The sequence below is a fragment of the Acinonyx jubatus genome, chromosome C1 (assembly GCF_027475565.1).
Source record: "Acinonyx jubatus isolate Ajub_Pintada_27869175 chromosome C1, VMU_Ajub_asm_v1.0, whole genome shotgun sequence".
In the NCBI taxonomy this organism is placed as follows: domain Eukaryota; kingdom Metazoa; phylum Chordata; class Mammalia; order Carnivora; family Felidae; genus Acinonyx; species Acinonyx jubatus.
Genome location: NC_069381.1, coordinates 174,671,329 through 174,690,866, shown reverse-complemented (window position 1 = coordinate 174,690,866; position 19,538 = coordinate 174,671,329). Strand labels below are relative to the sequence as shown.

At 39.3% G+C, this 19,538-nt stretch overlaps 1 protein-coding gene and 1 pseudogene across 8 annotated transcripts in view; both read left to right on the top strand.

Annotated features, from left to right (window-relative positions):
- Positions 1-19,538, top strand: part of LOC106979711 (serine protease 58-like) — a 173,638-nt gene that overhangs the window by 113,989 nt on the left and 40,111 nt on the right. For 3 of the 8 annotated variants that reach the window (XM_053215463.1, XM_053215464.1, XM_053215462.1), the window contains exons 2-6: positions 1,881-2,534; positions 16,358-16,538; positions 16,977-17,230; positions 17,830-17,978; positions 18,348-18,608. In XM_053215463.1, the coding sequence (XP_053071438.1) occupies positions 16,423-16,538; positions 16,977-17,230; positions 17,830-17,978; positions 18,348-18,497 (669 nt within the window). In that variant the 5' untranslated portion in view covers positions 1,881-2,534; positions 16,358-16,422 and the 3' untranslated portion in view covers positions 18,498-18,608. Of the gene's footprint in view, positions 1-1,880; positions 2,535-9,847; positions 10,942-12,091; positions 15,390-15,699; positions 15,821-16,357; positions 16,539-16,976; positions 17,231-17,829; positions 17,979-18,347; positions 18,609-19,538 lie in introns of those variants that run through there. The other 5 variants (XM_053215466.1, XM_053215465.1, XM_015077629.3 and 2 more) reach the window with 4 other exon arrangements.
- Positions 6,856-6,950, top strand: LOC113598360 (uncharacterized; annotated as a pseudogene).

Below are 19,538 nucleotides of genomic sequence, written 5' to 3'. Positions count from 1 at the left end.
TTTTTAAAAAATAAAAATGGTAATATTCCAGACATACAAATTTGTAAACTGATAATTTTTTACAGAATATATAAAGAACATTCTTCGATATCACTATATAGACATTTATAACCTCGTTCATGGGCACATGATATTTTATTAGAAGTAGCATTATTAATTTACCTTCAATTGCTGGACACATGTCGTAAAAGTGTTTCACCATTATTTGCAGTACTATGCGAAAACATACTTGTACGTGCATCTGTTTATGTGAACTGTTTTCTTCCCCAGGATAAAATTCTAGAAGAATTGTTAACTATACTCTTTTTAAGGTTTTTGATTCATTTAGATAAATTTCCCTACAGTAAGATTATTATCAGTCTACATTCCAACCGAGTGTCATCATGTTCATTTCTAAACACTGTCAACAAAACAGAATATTAAAATTCTTAAAAAACTGTTTTCAAAAGAAAATAAAATGAAGACTTGTGGAAAAGAAACGTGTAACTATAAATGAAGGAAATAAGGACAAGGAAGGAGAAATAATGTTCTTTTTCCCAGACACCTCTAACTCTAATCAGATTCCTTAGTTTTTCTTCCTCTTATTTATTTATTTAGGTCATGTTAGGGACATTGTAGTAGACACTCACCAAACTGATTTCTTTTCTTCCTATGCACACAGCCAGACTACATTTCCCAGGGTCCCTTGAGGCTAAGCATGATCATGACTTCCGTCTAGCAGAATGTGGGTGGGAATGCTCATATGTTGTGAAGCCTTGCCCCTGATCGTCTCCTCAGTTCTCTTTTTTTGTCTGCTTGATGCAGAGGCCTCTGAAACTTTGGAAGATGGAAACATCCCAGAAAGAAGGAGCCCAGGTCCTTAAATCACTTCATGGAAGACCATTTGTCAAATCCCCTTACTAAATTGTAACATATGCAGTTAATTTGTTTTCTTAACCACCGAGATTATAGAAAAACTGTAAAATTCAGATAAACAAAAGAAAAAATTACCCAGAATTCTGAAGACCAGAGGTTAACTAATTGTTACAGAAATTAGTCTACTCTGACAAATCCAGGCATGTTGCTGCTTTTAGTCAACCCACACCGGAATTAGTGTTAAAAAAAAAAATGAGGCCTTAGGAACCCCTGGGTGGTTCAGTTGGTTAAGCGTCCAACTTTGGCTTAGGTCATGATCTTGTGGTCTGTGAGTTGAAGCCCTGCGTTGGGCTCTGTGCTGACAGCTCAGAGCCTGGAGCCTGCTTCAGATTCTGTGTCTCCTTCTCTCTCTGCACCTCCCCAACTCACACTCTGTCTCTCTCTCTCTCTCAAAAGTAAATAAACAAAAAAAAAAAAAAAAAAGAGGGCTTGGTATTATTTTCTTTTTCACAACATCATCCTCTGTTTTGAATATCTATTGTGGAAAATAATAAGCTATTATGTATACAGTAATTATATAGAGAAAACTGTGTTTATGTGGAAGGTGTATTTTTCTGTACATACATCTCACATTCATATATTCATGCCAAAGGAGTAGAACATTGACATAAGTAAATAACTTAATATCACTTACTTGATTTTGGATGTTGTCAGCCTGTGGTCAAAAATGTACACTTAGGTTTGAGGGAGACAGTTTTTTTTTTTTTTCTTAACGTTTATTTATTATTGAGAGACAGAGAGAGACAGAGCATGAGCATGGGAGGGGCAGAGAGAGGAGGAGACACAGAATCTGAAACAGGCTCCAGGTTCTGAGCTGGCATCACAGAGTCCGACCCGGGGCTCAAACTCACAAACTGCAAGATCATGACCTGAGCCGAAGTTGGACACTCAACCGACTGAGCCACCCAGGTGCCCCGAGGGAGACAGTTTTAACTAATCATTCCATTTGTTCCCCAAATTCCTAGCTCCTATGAAGTTAGGAAGACCTTGTGGCCAATGAAGTGTGAGAAGAAGCCCCAGATATTCCTTCTGGTTGGAAGTAGTGAAAAAAGTACCTGAGATCCTCTTGTCTCCGTTTCTCTGCTGCAGTGACCAACAAGCTTGTGCAGCCACAAGATGGCAGAGCCTCCATCATCCTCAACCATAAGTGAGACTGCCTCCCCATCAGTAATGCATATGTGGCATAAGCAAGAATTAAACCTTTCTTGTGTTAAACAAGATTTCAGAGGTGCCTGGGTGGCTCAGTCAGTTAAGCATCCTACTCTTGATTTCAGCGCACGTCATGATCTTGCAGTCTGTGGGATCCAGCTCTGCATTGGTCTCTGTGCTAACAGTGCAGAGCCTGCTTGGGATTCTCTCTCCTCTCTCTTTGCCCCTCCCCTGCTCATGCTTGCTCACTGGCTCTCTATCTCTCAAAAATAAATACACTTTATTAAAAAAAACACTGGGATTTCAGATTAATTGGATAACTGCAACATAAACCTATCTTGTCCTAAATACAAGGCTCATACAATTCTCTGTATCTTGCACCCTCCACAGCAGCAGCTCAAAGCCACCGTTCATCATCCTGAGACTGATTACCTGAGATTTGATTTCCTAGCTGTGAGGGAAAACATGAGGTAAAGAATAGGACTTTAGAATAGAGAGACGTTAAGAGTTCCCTTCTTGTGAGTGCAAGAGTGATCTTACCAACACAAACAAGAGGTAGATGTAGTTGTTTTGATTTTTTGAGCCCCAAGTAACTTATGAAATAAATTTAAATTACACTTACTCTATGTGAGAACCAATGATGGTGTAGAGACATAAAGACAGTAATGACAAAGAATGAGTGGGATTTCTTGCCCTGCTAGGCAAGTACATGTATCACCTATTTTCCACCCGTTAATAATGAAAAGTGATGTATGGCAAGGAGTGGAGAAATTAGTTTACAAAGAGAGATATAAAATGAAGCACTGACGCTTTGCTCCTTTAGTATCTAATAGCTTTAAATGAATTTTCCTTAAATCAATGAATGATACTTCTCTATTGTATCTGAATTTTTTATAATGAACTTGCACTATTTTTATAATTAGAAAAATGTATTTCTATTTTGAAAAGAAAAATAATCACTGTTAGTGAATGAAGAATGCGTAATTGTTTCCTCCACTGACCTGTATTCAAGAGCACCTAACACAAACAATGCTTATCAGCTTCTTTAACTGTTTAATTCAAAGCCTGAATTCCTTGAGGGCAGATGCAGGATTGGAATTTGAGAAGCAAACACAGTGAGGGGGCACCTCATGGAGGCTCAAATATGTGAGTTGCCTATTGAATGACTGTACCTAAACGGTGCATATTTACCTATCATCTCTTTCATTTCTGGGATTATTTGCTTCTGTTTCAAGTGATATTCCAAAGAGCTTTGTGGGCTCTGGACTGGCCCGTAAGTTCACACTTAACAGGGTCCAGCGATGCAATAATAGAATTGCCAAAAACAGCATCTGAATTTCTTGTTAAATGGAGTCTCTGTGCACAGACTCCGCTTCACTGGCATCATTACTCTCCCAGAAAAAAACAGGAAACCAATTATAACACCAGTTCCATATCTTTTTATACTTTTGTATTGCCCAATTACTACATGTAGGTAAGTACATCAGAAATCATCTCGTTATAGCTATAGATAAAATTCTTGTTATCCTGTTACCCATTTTAGCTCCTTTTTCCTTTGCAAGTTATTTGCTGCCATGCCTTAGTCTATGAACAGCTGAAGGTCATTTTCTAAATAAGAAATTCAGCCAATTTATTTCAATTTTCCCATTTTTAAAAAGTTTTGGCTACCAGGAGCATAAGATTTCATTTGTGATAAATTACCAAATTTCAAGTAAGTGGTAAATGAAAATTGCCTGGTATTGTGTAAGGAGGGGTAATTTAAACTCTTTGTGGGAAGCAATTGGTATTTTAAATAAGCCTTCTGTTGACTGTCTAAAACTATTTTAAAGGGCTCCATGCAGTGCTATATCTTTAAATTTACTTTACTATTATAGTCATTTTACTAGCTACAGAACTATAGCCATCTATCTCTGGTTGTCTCTTTCTGACACCCACAGATGTATCCACCCACACACTCACCCACGCAAACCTACACTCTGACTCACATTTAGAACAATTGTCAAAAAATCCCCACTCCCTGTCTAACTAAAATGTTCCTTTCAAACACATGCTACTTGTTTGATCTATTTCCCTGTATCTGTGAGTCAGTTAAGTCTTGTCTGATCTACCCAGTAGATGAGAGCCTACATGTATGTTTTTTTTTAATATGGATTTGGCAAACCTGATACATATTCAAGCATTTGAGATCATAAAAGCCTGGTGAGCAGTTTTTTACTCCCAACAGTTTTGACATCAAATCTGTGGGTTTTTTCCTAACACCAACCAATTTTCCAACTCTCCAAACACCAACGGTGTGTCCTACAATGCAATTCTGACACTAACTACCAGAGTTAGCACAGACCCAACAGGTTAAGAGCTCATTCCCACAAGACTGCCCTACTTTAGACACCAATCACACATCCCAGGCCAACCATATTTCTGAGGGATAGGCTATAAATTAGGTGTTCCCATGACCCCTTTCTAAGGTTCCATTAATTTTGTTAGAATGGCCCACAAATGTCAGAAGCAGTTTACTTGCTATTACTGGTTTATTACAAAGGATACAATTCAGGAACAGCCAAAAGGAAGAGATACGTTGGGCAAGATACAAGGTGGGATTGGGAGGGCAAAGAGCTTCCATGCCATCTCTGAGCATATCACCCTCCCAATACCTTGATATGTTTATCTGCCACGAAGCTCTCTGAATCTCATCATTTCGTGGTTTTGATGGAGATTGCCCTACATAGGCATGGTTGTGACTAAGTCTATCTCCAGCTTCTCTCCCCTCCCTGGAGGTCAGCAGGGTGGGGCTGAAAGTTCTAGCTCACTAACAAGGTTGGCTCCTCTGGCAAGCCCACATACTAAAGCCACATAGGGGCCCACCAGAGTCATCTCATTAGCATATACAACTCAGGTGTGATTGAAAGGGTATTCTTAAGAGGGGTGCTCCTGGCACCTGTTTCAGGAAATTCTAAGAGTAGAAGCTCTATGTCAAGAACCACAAAGACCAAATATACCTTTATCACATTTGGTAACATTTACTATAAATTAATTCTTATCCAAATGCTGGCAATTATTTCTAATTTAAAATATTATTCTAGAACTGGCAACAAGTCCATGGATATCATTTCGGTTAGCCTGAAGAATGAGAATAGCTCCAGTTTAATATCACATGCATCTACCTGGACTATTGAGCACTTTCATGAGGGAAGGAAGAAAGGATGTACTTCATTTCATTAAATGACAGCAGAGCATCATTTCACTCATATATATCTTTTATCCAGTGCTATCTAGTATCTGAATCACAGCTGGGATCCAGATAGAAAGGATAAGACTGAAATCTCCAAGTAAATGCACTAAAGCTTTTTTTTTGGGGGGGGGGGGTACATTGCTCATAGGAGTGACCCGTGGACATATACTCTATGCCCATTTAATTTAATTTTACATAGATTATTAACAAGTTTGTTTATGTGACTTACCAACCAGTCAGCCAATTAGGAGCATCAAATTTAAACAACAAATTTGAAAGAGAGGCTGCTAAAGATAGGTGGAATTCTGTCAGTCTGAAATGACAGCTGACAATCTCAAAGCAGACAGCAAGAAATTTGTGAGAAATAAATTAAAAGTCTGAGGACATTCAGTGTAGGAATGAACCATTCAGTACATTCCAGGACTACCTGAGGGTATCATTGCTTTATAGTATAGAGAATTGAGTTTTATAATTCTGATAATGAATCTTCAGTAGAAAACTCAGTTTGGCTCTGTTTGAGAGGTTAGAAATATGTAACCCATTTATTTATGTAGAAATAGTTTCAGGGGTGCCTGAGTGGCAAGTCATTTGGTTGACTTGATTTCTGCTCAGGTCATGATCTCACAGTCTTGAGATTAAGCCCCACATAGGGCTCCACGCTAGCCTGCTTGGGATTCTCTTTCTCCCTCTGCCCCTCTTCTTCCTTCTCTTCTCTCTCTCTCTCTAAAAAAAAAAAAAAAGGAAGGAAGAAAAGAAAAAATAAAGAAAAAGTTTCAAGTAAATTTTTATTATTATTTAATTTATTTTTTTAAGTTTATTTATTTATTTTTGAGACAGAGCACAAGTGGGGGAGGGGTAGAGAGAGAGGGAGACACAGAATCCAAAGCAGGCTCCAGGCTCTGAGCTGTCAGTGCGAACCCAATGTGGTGCTTGAACCCACAAACAGTGAGATCATGACCTGAGCCAATGTCGGGTGCTTAACCGAATGAGCCACCCCACCCAGGTGCCCTTCAAGTAAATTTTTAAAAATAACAAAGTAGTATGTATTCATTTTATTTAAAACTTCATTCTTTATAAAAGAGCATAAAGAGAGAAGTAAAAACTTTTCGTTTAACTGCCCCTACCCCTTCAATCATACTTCACAGATGTCCTTCCATTTTCTATAATTAATTTTTTTTTTTTTTTTACATTTTGGTACTTAATGGGGGAAACCCCAGAAATCTAGGAAATTCATTTATCTAGAGAACCCATTTTCTCATGATCTTGGCTAAAGGTAGCAGGGCTATATCTATAACCACAGTCCCCATACACTAATCTGGTTAAGATGTTTTCTTAGAGAAAAAGATAATACCAGCCCTAAATATGGAGATCAAAGATGGTATTATCTCTCCTTGATACTAGCCTCTGTATTCACATCTCTTTATAACCACTGTTCTAACTACTTCTCATTGGTTTTTTGGATATAAGACAAAATTCTTCAAGAGTACCACTGTTTATTTCAAAGATGAGTTCAATCATTGATGCCTGTGTGGCTCAATGTCCTTTTTAAATTATGCCAACAAGTGCTCACTTCAGCAGCACATATACTAAAATTGGAACACTATAGAGATTAGCATGGCCCCTGCACATGGTTTAGCAGGAGGGGCTAGCCTCTTGGCCTGACTACTTCCTGTCTGCACCAGATAGAAAAAGCACCAAATTTCCACTGCTACCATCATATCATCTTCAGAGGTAGCCTCTAGCAGGAGCTGACTTCCCATAGGCCCAAAATCAGTCTCAGTCATGGGCTCTAGGGTCGCAAGGGAAGGCCTGATAAATCTAAGCAGGAACCTGATGTGTGCCAAAAATATCTGTCAGAATAAAAACAACGATTTCTCATTTGCTTGTTTTTTAAAACAACAGACAACGTTAAGGTACAGAATTTCAATATATGCTTATACCATTTGAGGTCAAAGTTTGCTCAGCAAGAAACAAATTTCCGTTTGTAACCACTCTTTTCTTATGAATTCTATGTAGATTGCAATTGAGGCATATCTATAGGAAACTTAAAACTTTCACAAGTAGCACATGAATTTTTGATGCATTCAAAATACAGATTGGTGAGGTTATCAAAATAGAATCATATTTCAAAATAAGAAATACTGTGAGTCAGGACAGCCCTACCAATTATAGCAAACTTGTTTCTGAAAGACTTAGTGCCTGGGTCAGCACGATGTAACGTTTTATCAAAATGGTGTCATTAGGAATGGGTGGCAATATTTTAACCCTTTCTCCCAAGAGTTCCAAAATGCTTTTTTAGCATGTTTATAAATATTTGCTTTTGTGCGATTTCAGGAGAAGCTTTCCATACAAACATTTGGCTTTCAATGAGTCATCCCCAGTCTGGTTCACATCCAGAAGCTTCCTGCTTGGCTATCAGTGAATATTGGGCTCAATAACTGCCTTATTTTTATAACTTGCTTCAATGAAGATCAGAAAGGTGGTGGACTGAGAAAGACATACTGAGATAAATATAAGAACACTCTTATTTCCTTAAGAGAGTTTGACAACTATGTGCCATTTAAACTGAGCTTAATGCTGGGATTGTGATGGATTTGTTTTTGACCTTTTAAAAAACATCCAGATGATGTTGTTACTCTTTTTAGTCATCATGTATATTTGCTAGCTAAAGACACCCCAGAATTCAGAATTACAATGTGCAATTTTACTTTTACTGTTATTGGATCTGAAAACCATCAACTGAAAGCAACAGTAAGAGTAAATTACTTTTCCCCAAATTGAAATTGAAAAGAATGAGGGTCCTTAGTTAAGAATTTAAATAAATATTTCTTCAGCTAGAATTACAAAACCTTTAAGTAAACAAGAAAGCAACAGTGATGAAGCATATGAATTAGCAATAATCTTTCTGTATTTTCATTCCTAAAGGGAAAATTTGGGGGGTTGAAATGGTACAGTATGTATCTTGGGGGTAAAATGTCAATATGATAAAAATACTAAAATTTCCAGGCATAATAATGTGAATTACAGATTTTTAAGAAAAGAAATCAGTACCTTGCAAATTATACAGTAGGTAGAATATATTATTTATTCCTCTTTATTGGATTAGAATAAAGGTTACAAATTCATGGTCCTTTTATCTTGAATTGCACTCATGTACCTAGTCTTACTTTGTTTGCATAGTATATATTTTTTAAATGTTTATTTATTCTGAGAGAGAGAGAGGGCATGAGTGGAGGAGGAGCAGAGAGAGAAAGAGAGAGAGAGAGAGAGAGAGAATCCCAAGCAAGCTCTGAGCTGCCATTCGTAGAGCCTGATGTAGAGCTCAATCTCACAAACCATGGGAGCATACTCTGAGCCAAAATCAAGAATCAGACGTCTAACCGACTGAGCCACCCAGGCACCCCTGCATGTTACATATTAAATGCTTAGGAATAGTCTCTGTTCTCTCTTACCTCCTAAAAACTCTCTCCCCATTTTTCTTGAAATGTGTATTTCTCTGTCTACATTTTATTTTTCCAAATTTTTATATGGACTTGGATATAAAAGCTCCATCACTTTTTCTTCACTTCTTTCATACATTGGTGAATGACAACTTTCACTTAGCCTTCAAGTGAAAAAGGCAATGAAGAGTGGTGAAGACTGTGATGAAATAGGAAAGCACATGCCCATTTAATATGAAGGTACACTGCTAAGCACCAGTAAAGATGTCAATAGCCATATCTTCCAAATTTTCAAGAGAAAGCCTGAAAATATTTAAATATTTTATGATTCAATGCTTTAAAAACAAGAAATGCCATTTTAAGAGGCCAAAAACACCAACAATTACCACTGGAAAATGTGAGAGATTAAATATATGTACTTCAGTTCACATTAGGAGAGGAGAGAGAGAGCGAAAGTACTGAGAACCCTGGAGTGGTGTCCCTCACGGGCTGCCTTCCACCTCTCAGTCCACCACCAGTGCATACATTGTTCTGTGGGACATTTAGTGCCATCAGTCATCTCTGATCCACTTATAGAAACCTTTCCCTAATTTGCTCCAGAGTGAACATTCCACACTTGAATTCATACTTGCTGGGAGAGATGGAAAAATCAATCTTAGGGCAATTATAACAATAACAGTAATGAACTTATGTTGAGAGGCACTATATAATCTTTCATTTAACAAATATCCACTGAATGCCTGCTATATGCTAGAACTATGTTTTTGTGATGTGTTAGGCACTTTGTAGGCATTGGAAATAAATCAGTTTTTTAACAAAGAAAAAAATGCCTGTCCTTATGGAAATTAGATTCATTGGGGAGACAGATAATAAATAAGATGAATAAGTATATTAAGTATAATGAATTAAGTATATTAAGTTATACTTAATAAAGTACTATTAGTGGATGGTGATAAATGCTATGGAGAAAACTAAAGTAAGAAAGAATAATTTCTCTGGTTCTCCAGTGTATAATTGGAATAGAATACTTGGTAACTGGCAGAACCTCCACATTGATTTCCTTTCCTTTTTTTTTTTCCTTTAAAAAAATTTTTTAATGTCTATTTTTGAGGGACAAAGCATGAGCAGGGGAGGGGAAGAGAGAGAGGGAGACAGAATCGGAAGCAACCTCCAGGATTTGAGCTGCTAGCACAGAACCCAATGTGGGGCTTGAACTCATGAACCATGAGATAATGACCTGAGCCAAAGTCAGACATTTAACTGACTGAGCCAGCCAGGCACCCCATGATTTCTTGCACTGTGGGATAAAAGTTGTATTAGTGGGGAAGACAAAGTGAAATATCTGAAACTGATTTGCACCTTCACATGATAGTAACTAAAAACAATATCATGTCCTGAAGGAATGGCAGAGTTTTATGCTACCGTTTAAGACCTAAAGAATACTGGCCCTCATTTATCCCCATTTAATTCACCAGTCTGGCCCTTAAAAAATGTCTGATCCTAAGGAATAATAAAGTCAGCCATATAGTTGCCCTGATTGCAGTTGCCATGCCAGATGTAATCTCTGCTGGAGCAGAGGTTCCAGCCTCTGGTACCTTGCATTGATTAGCAAATACATTCATTTCTATTGCTATCGAGGAATGGGAACAGAAATATATGAATGACAGAGACATTTACACTCCTGACAAGGGTTAAATCTTTCACCCTCTGTGATAATATAACCCAAGGAACCTGGACTGCCTGGGCATTCTGCATATCACTATGATCCACTATACTGAAGGTACCATGTGTGGTGGTTTTAAATATGCCCACAAATTCTTTGATATTTCTTCCTTCAAGAGAGCTTAATGCCTGTTCCCTTCAGTGTGGGCTGGCATTAGTGACTTAATTCTAACAAATAAAATATTGCAGATGTGATAGTATGTGTCTTCTAAGACATTAAAGCTTTATTCCTTGTTCTCTCTTGGATCACTTACTGTGAAGGAGGTCAGGTACCATACGATAAGGACACTGAAGCATCCCTTTCAGAGAGATTCATGTGGAAAGAATCTAGGCTTTCTGTCAAAAGCCATGTGAATGAGCCATGTCAGAAGCAGATCCTCCAGCCCCAGTCAAGCCTTCAGATGACTGCAGCCCTGGACAGCATCTTGCCTATAACTTCATGAGAGACCTTAAGCTATACTTCCTGGCAGATCTATGCTGTAAGAGGTATCTGTGATGGGAAAAGACATTTTATAGAATTTACAGCAAGCCCTAGTAAGAGAATCACTATGTATACTTTAGAGTTCTGGAACAATGTTATACCATCTACAGCAGACATCATTAAAAGTATGGTTCCTGATGTGCTACTAGGCCCTGGTATAGACAGAACACCTGATCTTGGGACATACAGTGGCTATGCAGCCAGAACTGTTCATTACAAGGTGTGTTCTGTCAGATCCACTAAGTCATAAGGTCATGTGAGCCCAATAGAAGTCCATAGTGAGATGGAAATTGTACATTTAGGGTTAGTCATGAGCAGGGCCAGAGGTCAAGTTAGCTGCATATGTAGGTGGCTTAGACTTCTGGTTCATTCACCTCTATGGCACCATTGCCTCTCTCTCAGGTTACACTCATGTGGTTTTTTTTGGGAGATGGGGAACAGTAGAAAGGAGGACAGGCAAGTCCCTATGATCACTTCATGGAAAAGAAAAAAAACCTGTTTTGATATACAGATAGATCAGCTTGGTATATGGTGAAGCAAGAAATGAGCCACTATATTATAATCCTCATTCAAAGATGGCCCTAGAAGGTAGCAGTAATTGGAAGAGCTTTAGTAGTACACCTGGTCATCTATATTATATGGAAAGAAAAGTAGCCTAAAATATAAGACTCATGTGATGAATAGTGTATCTGCTTAGTCAGGGGTTTGGAAGAAAGATTCAAAAATTGGGAACAAGCAGGTCTAAAGAAGAAGCATGTAGATAGATCTACAGGAGTTCATTCTTCCAGCTGTTGGAAGTATTGCAGGACTCCTATCCAGAATATATTAAAAACCTTTCACATCTCAATTATAAGGAATGAAACAATCCAATTTTAAAATGGGCAAAAGATTTGAACAGACACTTTATCAAAGAGGTATATGGATGACAAATAAGCACATGAAAATATGTTCAAAATCATTAGTCATAAGGAAATGAAACACTATTTCACAGGAGAATAGCTGAACTTAAAAAGACTGAACACACTGTACACTTAAAATTAATACAATGTTATATATCAATTATATCTCAACTAAATTTTTTTCAAAAAAAGACTGAACATACCAAGTACTGGTGAAGATAAAGAGTAACTGGAACTCTTTCACCTCTGGTGAGAATGTAAAATATTGAAAAACAATTTGGCAGTTTCTTTAAAAGTTAAATTTACACTTACTATATATGATCCATCCATTTTGCCTCTATTTATTTACCCAAGAGAAGAGGAAGCATTTGTTTACATAAAGACACATATGCACATACATGCTTACATAAAGACCCACATATATTATGTGTTCACAGATGCTTTAATTGTATAATGCAAAACTGCAAACAACCCAAATATCCATCAACAGGTAAACAAATTTTGGTATATCAATACAATGGAATACTACTCAGCAGTGAAAATAAATGAACTCTAGAGTCACACAACAACATGTATGAATCCAAACTAATTACACTGAGTGAAAGTAGCCAGATCAAAAAAGACTGTGCTGTAATGATTCTATTTATCCAATATTCTAGAAAATATAAATTAATCTATAGTAACAGAAAGAGATTAGTGGTTGCCTGGTGATAGTGTGGTGGGTTGGAGGGAAAGAGGAGGAATCACAGAAGGGCTTAAGAAATCTTTCAGGAATGACCAAATTGTACATTTTAAATATGTGCAATTTATTGTATGTCATTATATTAACTTTTAAAAGAAAAAAGATTTAATCTCATGCCAATGGTGTCAAGTACCTGATCCTTGGGATCAAAGACCATAATCTGGAAATGCTTTTCCCATTAACACTCAAGGAAGTGACCCGAGGCAAGCCAGGGAGCTTAGATTATCTTTAGGTCAGGTCAGTGTGGAAGCCTATTGGGAGTTGTAAGTCAGGAGATAGGTGGTATTCACTCATTCATCCCAAGAAAGTGTATGTCCAGGTAAATGGAACTTCTTAAGTCTGAGACCATCCAGAAGCATGTGAGGATGGGATGAGCTATGAATGTGGAAAGGTCAGACCCAGGTTAGGCAGAACTGGGTTTGGGCACTGAAGTAGAGCTACATTGATCCAGGAGGTGTCTCTGAGGTGTCTCCAGATTCTGACCCTTTGATATCCAAGCTTGAGTCACTTAGCAAGGGTTGTGGGCAGGAGCAGACTCCCTAACAAGAGGTGGGGTTGGGTAGATGCCCCCAAATGTGTCTGTACAGTGAGCCAAAGAATGAAAGGAAGCATGTAGGAAAATGATCAATGTGAAGAATACCAAAGAGGGGCACCTGGGTGGCTCAGTTGGTTGAGTGTCTGACTGGCTCAGGTCACGATCTTGCACCTTGTGAGTTCGAGCCCCATGTCAGGCTCTGTGCTGACAGTTCAGAGCCTGGAGCCTGCTTCGGATTCTGTGTTTCCCTCTCTCTCTGCCCACCCCCCCCCCCATCTCTCTCTCTTTCTCAAAAGTAAATAAACATTAAATTTTTTTAAAAAAAATTAAAAATAACACTGAAGAAACTACCTGGCCCAGAGTGAAAAGTCTATAGTACATAAGAGAGAAAAATAATGTACCAGGGAACACTTTGGTGAGAGGGACAGTGGACACAAACTGGAATCTGAGGGCCTCTTAAAACCTAGTCTGAATAAGTGGAGCTCAGTGGGTACCAGACAGGAATTAGCACAGATAGGGAGTAAAGTCTACTCTTCAGTGTAGTGAGGGGTATAGTCATATCAGAGGATGGATGGGAATCCTTTCTTGTATGAACCCAGCAAGGATAGAAGGACTAATAGCCAATCAGAAGAATATATTCAAAACAAGGCCACTGTTTGACAAAATGCCAGGGGGAGGAGCCAGTCCTTGCTCACCAGTAGGGACACAGAGACCATAGAAGAATGAAAGTCCAGGGATTTTGACCAAGAGCCAAGGAGAAGAAGATATCCAGGTCAGAGCAGAAACTGATTTTTATGGGGTGCTGATGGGAGATGTTCAAGTGGGGCCAAGCTAAAAGGCCTAAAATCCATTGATTACAGCCAACTTTAAAGTTGGTCAGAGAGAGATGAGAAATTTACCAACAGATCTCTCAAGGACACAGGCTACTTTTGAGATTGCCAAGGAACTCTGACTCTGCCCATTATGTCATATTCCTACAGTCATGGATTAATACCAGATTACTGAGGGCCTTGGCAGCAAAGCAAAGGAGTTTAGACATGAAATAATGGGCACTAGGAACCACAGCAAGCTTTTAAGCAAGAGTACAACAAATGAAAAAAAAAATCAATCTGGCAAACTGGATAGAGAAAGAGAGAGCTTGTTAAGGAAGTCCAGTTTAAAAGCTATTACAGCAACTCAGGACTTATATGGTGAGGGAAGCAGCTGTGAGAAAAGGAGTTGCTGTCAGAGAGGTGGGAGATGAAGCCAGATTGCAGGTGATGAGCTGGTTGACTGTATGTGGTAGATGGTAACAAAAGCCATAACTATAGATGGATAGCTATGTAATAACACAAATATAGTAAAGTGTTAGCTGAAGAAAATAGGTGGTGGGCATGCAGTCTTCATGGTACAGTGCTTTTAAATTTTTTCTATGTTTGAAAATTTACACAATAAAATGGCAAGAAAAAATGGCCAAAAACTAATCCCCTTCTTCTATCTGTGCCCTTGTAATACGATTTTACAGATTTTCCCATCAAACAGTGGACTCTTTTCTACCCTGTGAATCTGAGTTGGCCATGCAACTTGATTTGGCCTGCGGGACATTAGCAAATGTGATAATGCACAGGCTTGAACATTTGAGCATTGGGGTTTACCATTTTTCTGATCTATGGAACGTTGCAACTGCTATCATATAGATGATCTTGGACTAGCTTGTTGGATGATAGGCACATGGCCTTGTTACTCTCATCACTCTAAAGCCGACAGCCAGCCAACCACTAGACATGTTTGTGGGACCATTGACGGCCAGCTGATCACAGACGCATCAATGAGTCCTGCTGAGAGAACTTCCCAGCTAAGCCCATCCCAAATTGGCAACCCACAGAATTGTGAACAAATAATTGACTACCATTTTAAGCCACTAAGTTTTAAGAAAATTTCTATGTAGCAAAAACCAACTGATACATTCTTTTTTGGTATCCCTTTGACTCTATTCCAAGGGAACTCCATATTGAGCCCTGCCTGTCTCTACTTGGCTCTGCAAAGTTTCAGGGAGAGGCCAGTGGTATCTAGGGGTTAGAGGGAGGATGACATAGTATGGGGACAATGTGACATGAGAGGATGCAATGGGGTGGAGCCAGTGTGACATTAGGGCAAGAGTCAATGTGACATGGGGGAAGACTCAGCTTGTTAGGTGAGGGGGATCTGTAGCTCAGAGAGGAGGGAGTTTATTTGAAAGTTGAGGGCTAGTGAATGTCACACAGAGAGGTGAAGATCAGCCACACTAAGGACAGGTAAGTAAATGTAAGGGAACCAGGGAGCTGAAGTATTATGGGAGACAGTGGAATAAGGCAGACACAACTGGCCAGTTGAGATTTCTCTTTGCTAATAAAGTATAGCAAAGCTCTTGGTTTATAGGCCATCCCTCAGTGGTCAGGCATTTCACCTTGGAGAAATTTCACATGCTACAATGGGAGGACAGACACTCTAGAGAGATAGGATCTGGCCTGGCTATCTTTCCTCCCTTTGGTGGCATACTACCTTGGTTGAGCGAACTTTGCTCCCTTGGATGTCCCTACACCTCTTTGATATTTCTCCCTTTGCAAAGCTTCCAGGAGACCAGGTTTGTTGTAGTTCACTCCCTTCCCAGATCTTCTTACTGCAAGAGAGCATGGAGATCACAGATATGAACCGCCTCTTTCTAGTCTTCAGCATTCTGACAGTGACTGGTGAGTGCAGGTTTCTATTTTGGCTTAAATTTTGAAAAGGTCATATTGGAGGAAATTGTAGGAAATGGGTCTAGATAAGGTGGGTAGAGAGTACATTACTTAGATAAGAATTTAGGAACCCAGTGATTAGAAGTTTCCTAGAACACTCAGAGATATCTAGAGCCCACTGATTTTCCTCTGGCTCCATGGGTGCATGAGAAGATTCAGACTGAGATAATAAGACTTGACACAAAGGATGGTGGGTCTTGGCAAAAGAATGTGATTTTGCTATATAGCTAGGAAGAAAGCTTGAAGAAAATAGAGAGGTATCAAGAAGAAGGAAGGAAGGAGAAGAGGAGTGAATAAGGAGTATATAAATTCAGAGGAAAGCCTAAGGGAAAATTAGCAGAAGGACCCTGAATGGTCCAATAACACCTCCTATATCAGTAACACATTGACCATTTCAAAGCACTTCCACATAAAATATTCCAAACTTCTATCCTCTGGAATGTCTGCACCTGTCTCTAAAATTCTGCTCTCCTTTCCCTTATCTGACAGTGGTAACAACAATAATTGTAATACCAACACCAACACAAGTAAAATTAGCCCAGCAGTTCAACCAGATGAGCATAGAAACTGCACCAACCTTTCTGGTTTTCCTGAACTCAGAATATGAGCCTTGTTTGGGGACCCTGATCCACAAACAGTGGGTTCTCACTGCAGCCCACTGCTTCTTACCGTGAGTAATGGAGTCCTAGAGGGAAAAGTGGTCCCCCTTAGTCACTGAGATTGTTAAAGGGGTACTGAGGCTCAGCCCTGAAGAGACTTGCCCAGGGGCTCTCAAGCCTGAGAAGTTATTGGAAGGAGGCAGGAAGTAGATGTAGGTGGTTATGAGTTTGATTTTTGGGTGGGATGATGTAGACTGAGGGATCTGGGGAAGCCGAGGACTAGGGGATGAATCCATTGGGATAAAAAGCCTATATACAATGTGGTACAGATCAAAGAATTATAGAACTGCAGTAGCAATTGCTCATTTGCCAGACAAGGAGATGGAGGTCTTGCCAAGTTATGGAAGGAACTCATGCAAAGTCACAAAGCAAGTTGGGGTAGAAAAGATACAAGTTGAACAATAGGAAAATATCTCCTTCTTCTACTAATCCTTCATGGCCTTTTCCAGATTTCTTGAGATAAACGTTGCGGCTTCAAAAGAGAATTTTCAAAACAAGATGGGGAACTTAAGACCCACATTTATTGTCCAACACCCAGATTTTACCCGGGATTCTGCTGAGCATGACCTCATGCTCATCAAGCTGAATCATCCCGTAGAGCTCAAGGATCATGTCAAGCTGGTGGTTCTACCCAACACCACGAATGACAGAAGAGGGGAAAAGTGCACTGTCTCTGGCTGGGGCTGGGAATGGAGGAATTTCAGTGAGTAACCCTCCCAAGACAGACCCTTAGTGCTCCTTGCATACCCACACAAAGAGGATTATCATATAACTATTATTATAGATTATGAGAGCTGGAAGAGCCCTGAGAACTTATAATATCTCAACCTCTAGTTTTATTCATTTGGAAATTGAGGCCCCAATTGGTAACGTAGCTGTTAAAGGAATCCAGTGTTCTTGTTTCATCACCCAGGTGAGGGTGAAAGGGTATCTGGGTGAGGAAGAGATTGGCAGGTAATCCTACTGGTGATGCTGAGTGTGGCTCATTCATTAGTAACTTATAGACAAGCATTCACAAATAAAAGCATGTACACACAAGCCCAAGGCATGCAGTTTTACAACACTGGGACCAGACTTGGTTTATTCATTTCATTATTTTTTCTTCCTCTCTGGTTCCTTTTCATGTTGGCTTTTTCTGAATGATGATTCACTGAATGATGGAGAGATTAATAACAGAAAAGAGGGAGGGAAGGGGAGAAGAAAGAAAGATGAATATGTGAAGGATCAAAGAGAAACAAAGCCTCTTCTGTCTCTCTCCCTCTGTGTTTGTGTGTGCGCATGTGTGCACACTCATGTGCTCAGATCCAGAACCTGATATCCAGGTAAACCAGACTGTCTTTTGGTTTTCTAATGATGACTGCCAAGAGTCCCTTGTAAGACAAATTCCTATTAAAATCACAGAAAACATGTTCTGTGCAGGATCATCTCTGGAGAACACACACTCATGTAAGGTAACTCTTTTCTCTCTGCCCATTTGAGTTTGGGGCTGTTTTGGGGTCCACATATTTCCCTCAACCATTCCAATCTCCTGTCTCTACATTCAAGAAGAGATCAATGTATATGGGATCCAGGAAGGACTGTGTCCTTCCAACAATGAATGAACTTAGATGCTAGGGTGGAAACATCTCAGAGTGTTCTTATTTCTTTATGGCTAACTCTGATATGGCCTAGAAGTAGTTGGGTGGGCCCAAGATGTCCACCAGACATTTCTCCCTGTCCTTATCCCCTAAGTCTTTCTATTCTGGGCCGCTCAGGGACTTGGCACTAGGTCATCTTTGTTTTGGCTATCCTGTCTGACCCATCTGTCCTTTTTCTAACAGGAATTAGATGCTGTCCCAATCCTGTGCCAAAATCAGCTCCATGGGATCCTATCTTGGTCAGCAGGGTGTATTTTGAAAGGTGATATTGGCTACTACACCAAGGTTTCCCGCTATACAGACTGGATCCACAAAGTTATCCACAGCAACTAAGCTCTCTCTGTTCCCTCTCCCAGTGGCCTCAGAACTGGGTCTACCATCCTTGACCCTCTTTTCCCTTTAGCCTCAGAACAAGATGGGAATAGAGCCTTTAGCTATAAGAAATTTTCTGTTCCTTCTATTATTTTGACTTCTCTTATCCTTTTTCAGTCCTAGCCTGATCACCAAAGGATTTGATCTGGATAACGTTCTCCTAAATAAGCTACCTTCTCACCACTCTTTTCCTCTCCTCCAACTTCCTACTCACCTGCAGTTTCTGCAGACTTTTATGGAGAAGTTCTTCTCCAGCCCCTGCCATCCAGAGGACATATGGGTCCCAGAAATGTGACAGTGAGATGTGGCAGCTTTAGGGTGTCTCCTTTGTTTCACACCACTTAGTGCTGAGTCAGGCCTCTGTGTCAGGCCTGTGTCCTCTCATCATACCCATCATACCTAATAAGGCTCAGTAAATATTGCAATGTTAAGTAGGCTGCTGGCAAATAATTGTTAGAAATAGAGGTTAGAATTTTATGCTAACAAGAGCTATAAGGGTTTCAGAAAGGGTTAGGAGTTGAAGCAGAAGTAGGTACAGAGAGGAATTAAATGGGTCAGATCTCCTGACAGATCTTTCCTAATGCTAAGCACAGAAAAATAAGGTAAATGGCTAGAAAGAGAATGCTAGAAGGATAATAAGGAAATGCTGAAATCTAGGTGAGTATAACTGAGCTTGTGTGTTTGCGAGTATGCACATGTACATTTGTGTGTATAGATTAGTGGGAGTGTGGCAAATAATGATCTCACTGAACCAACCAAAATCTATCGTATACCAGTTCAGCTGATTTTCTCCAAATCCTGCATTCACCTGTTCTTATCCTACCTTTATCAATTATCAGATTTTTAAAAACCATTGATATAGGTCCTAATAACATTTTATTTTGAAATTGTTTAGGATAAAAAATTGTAAAAATATTACAAGAGAGTTTCTGTGTACCTAATCTTGCCCCAATGATAATATTTTCTATAACCATAATAAAATGCCAAAACCAGGAAATTCAC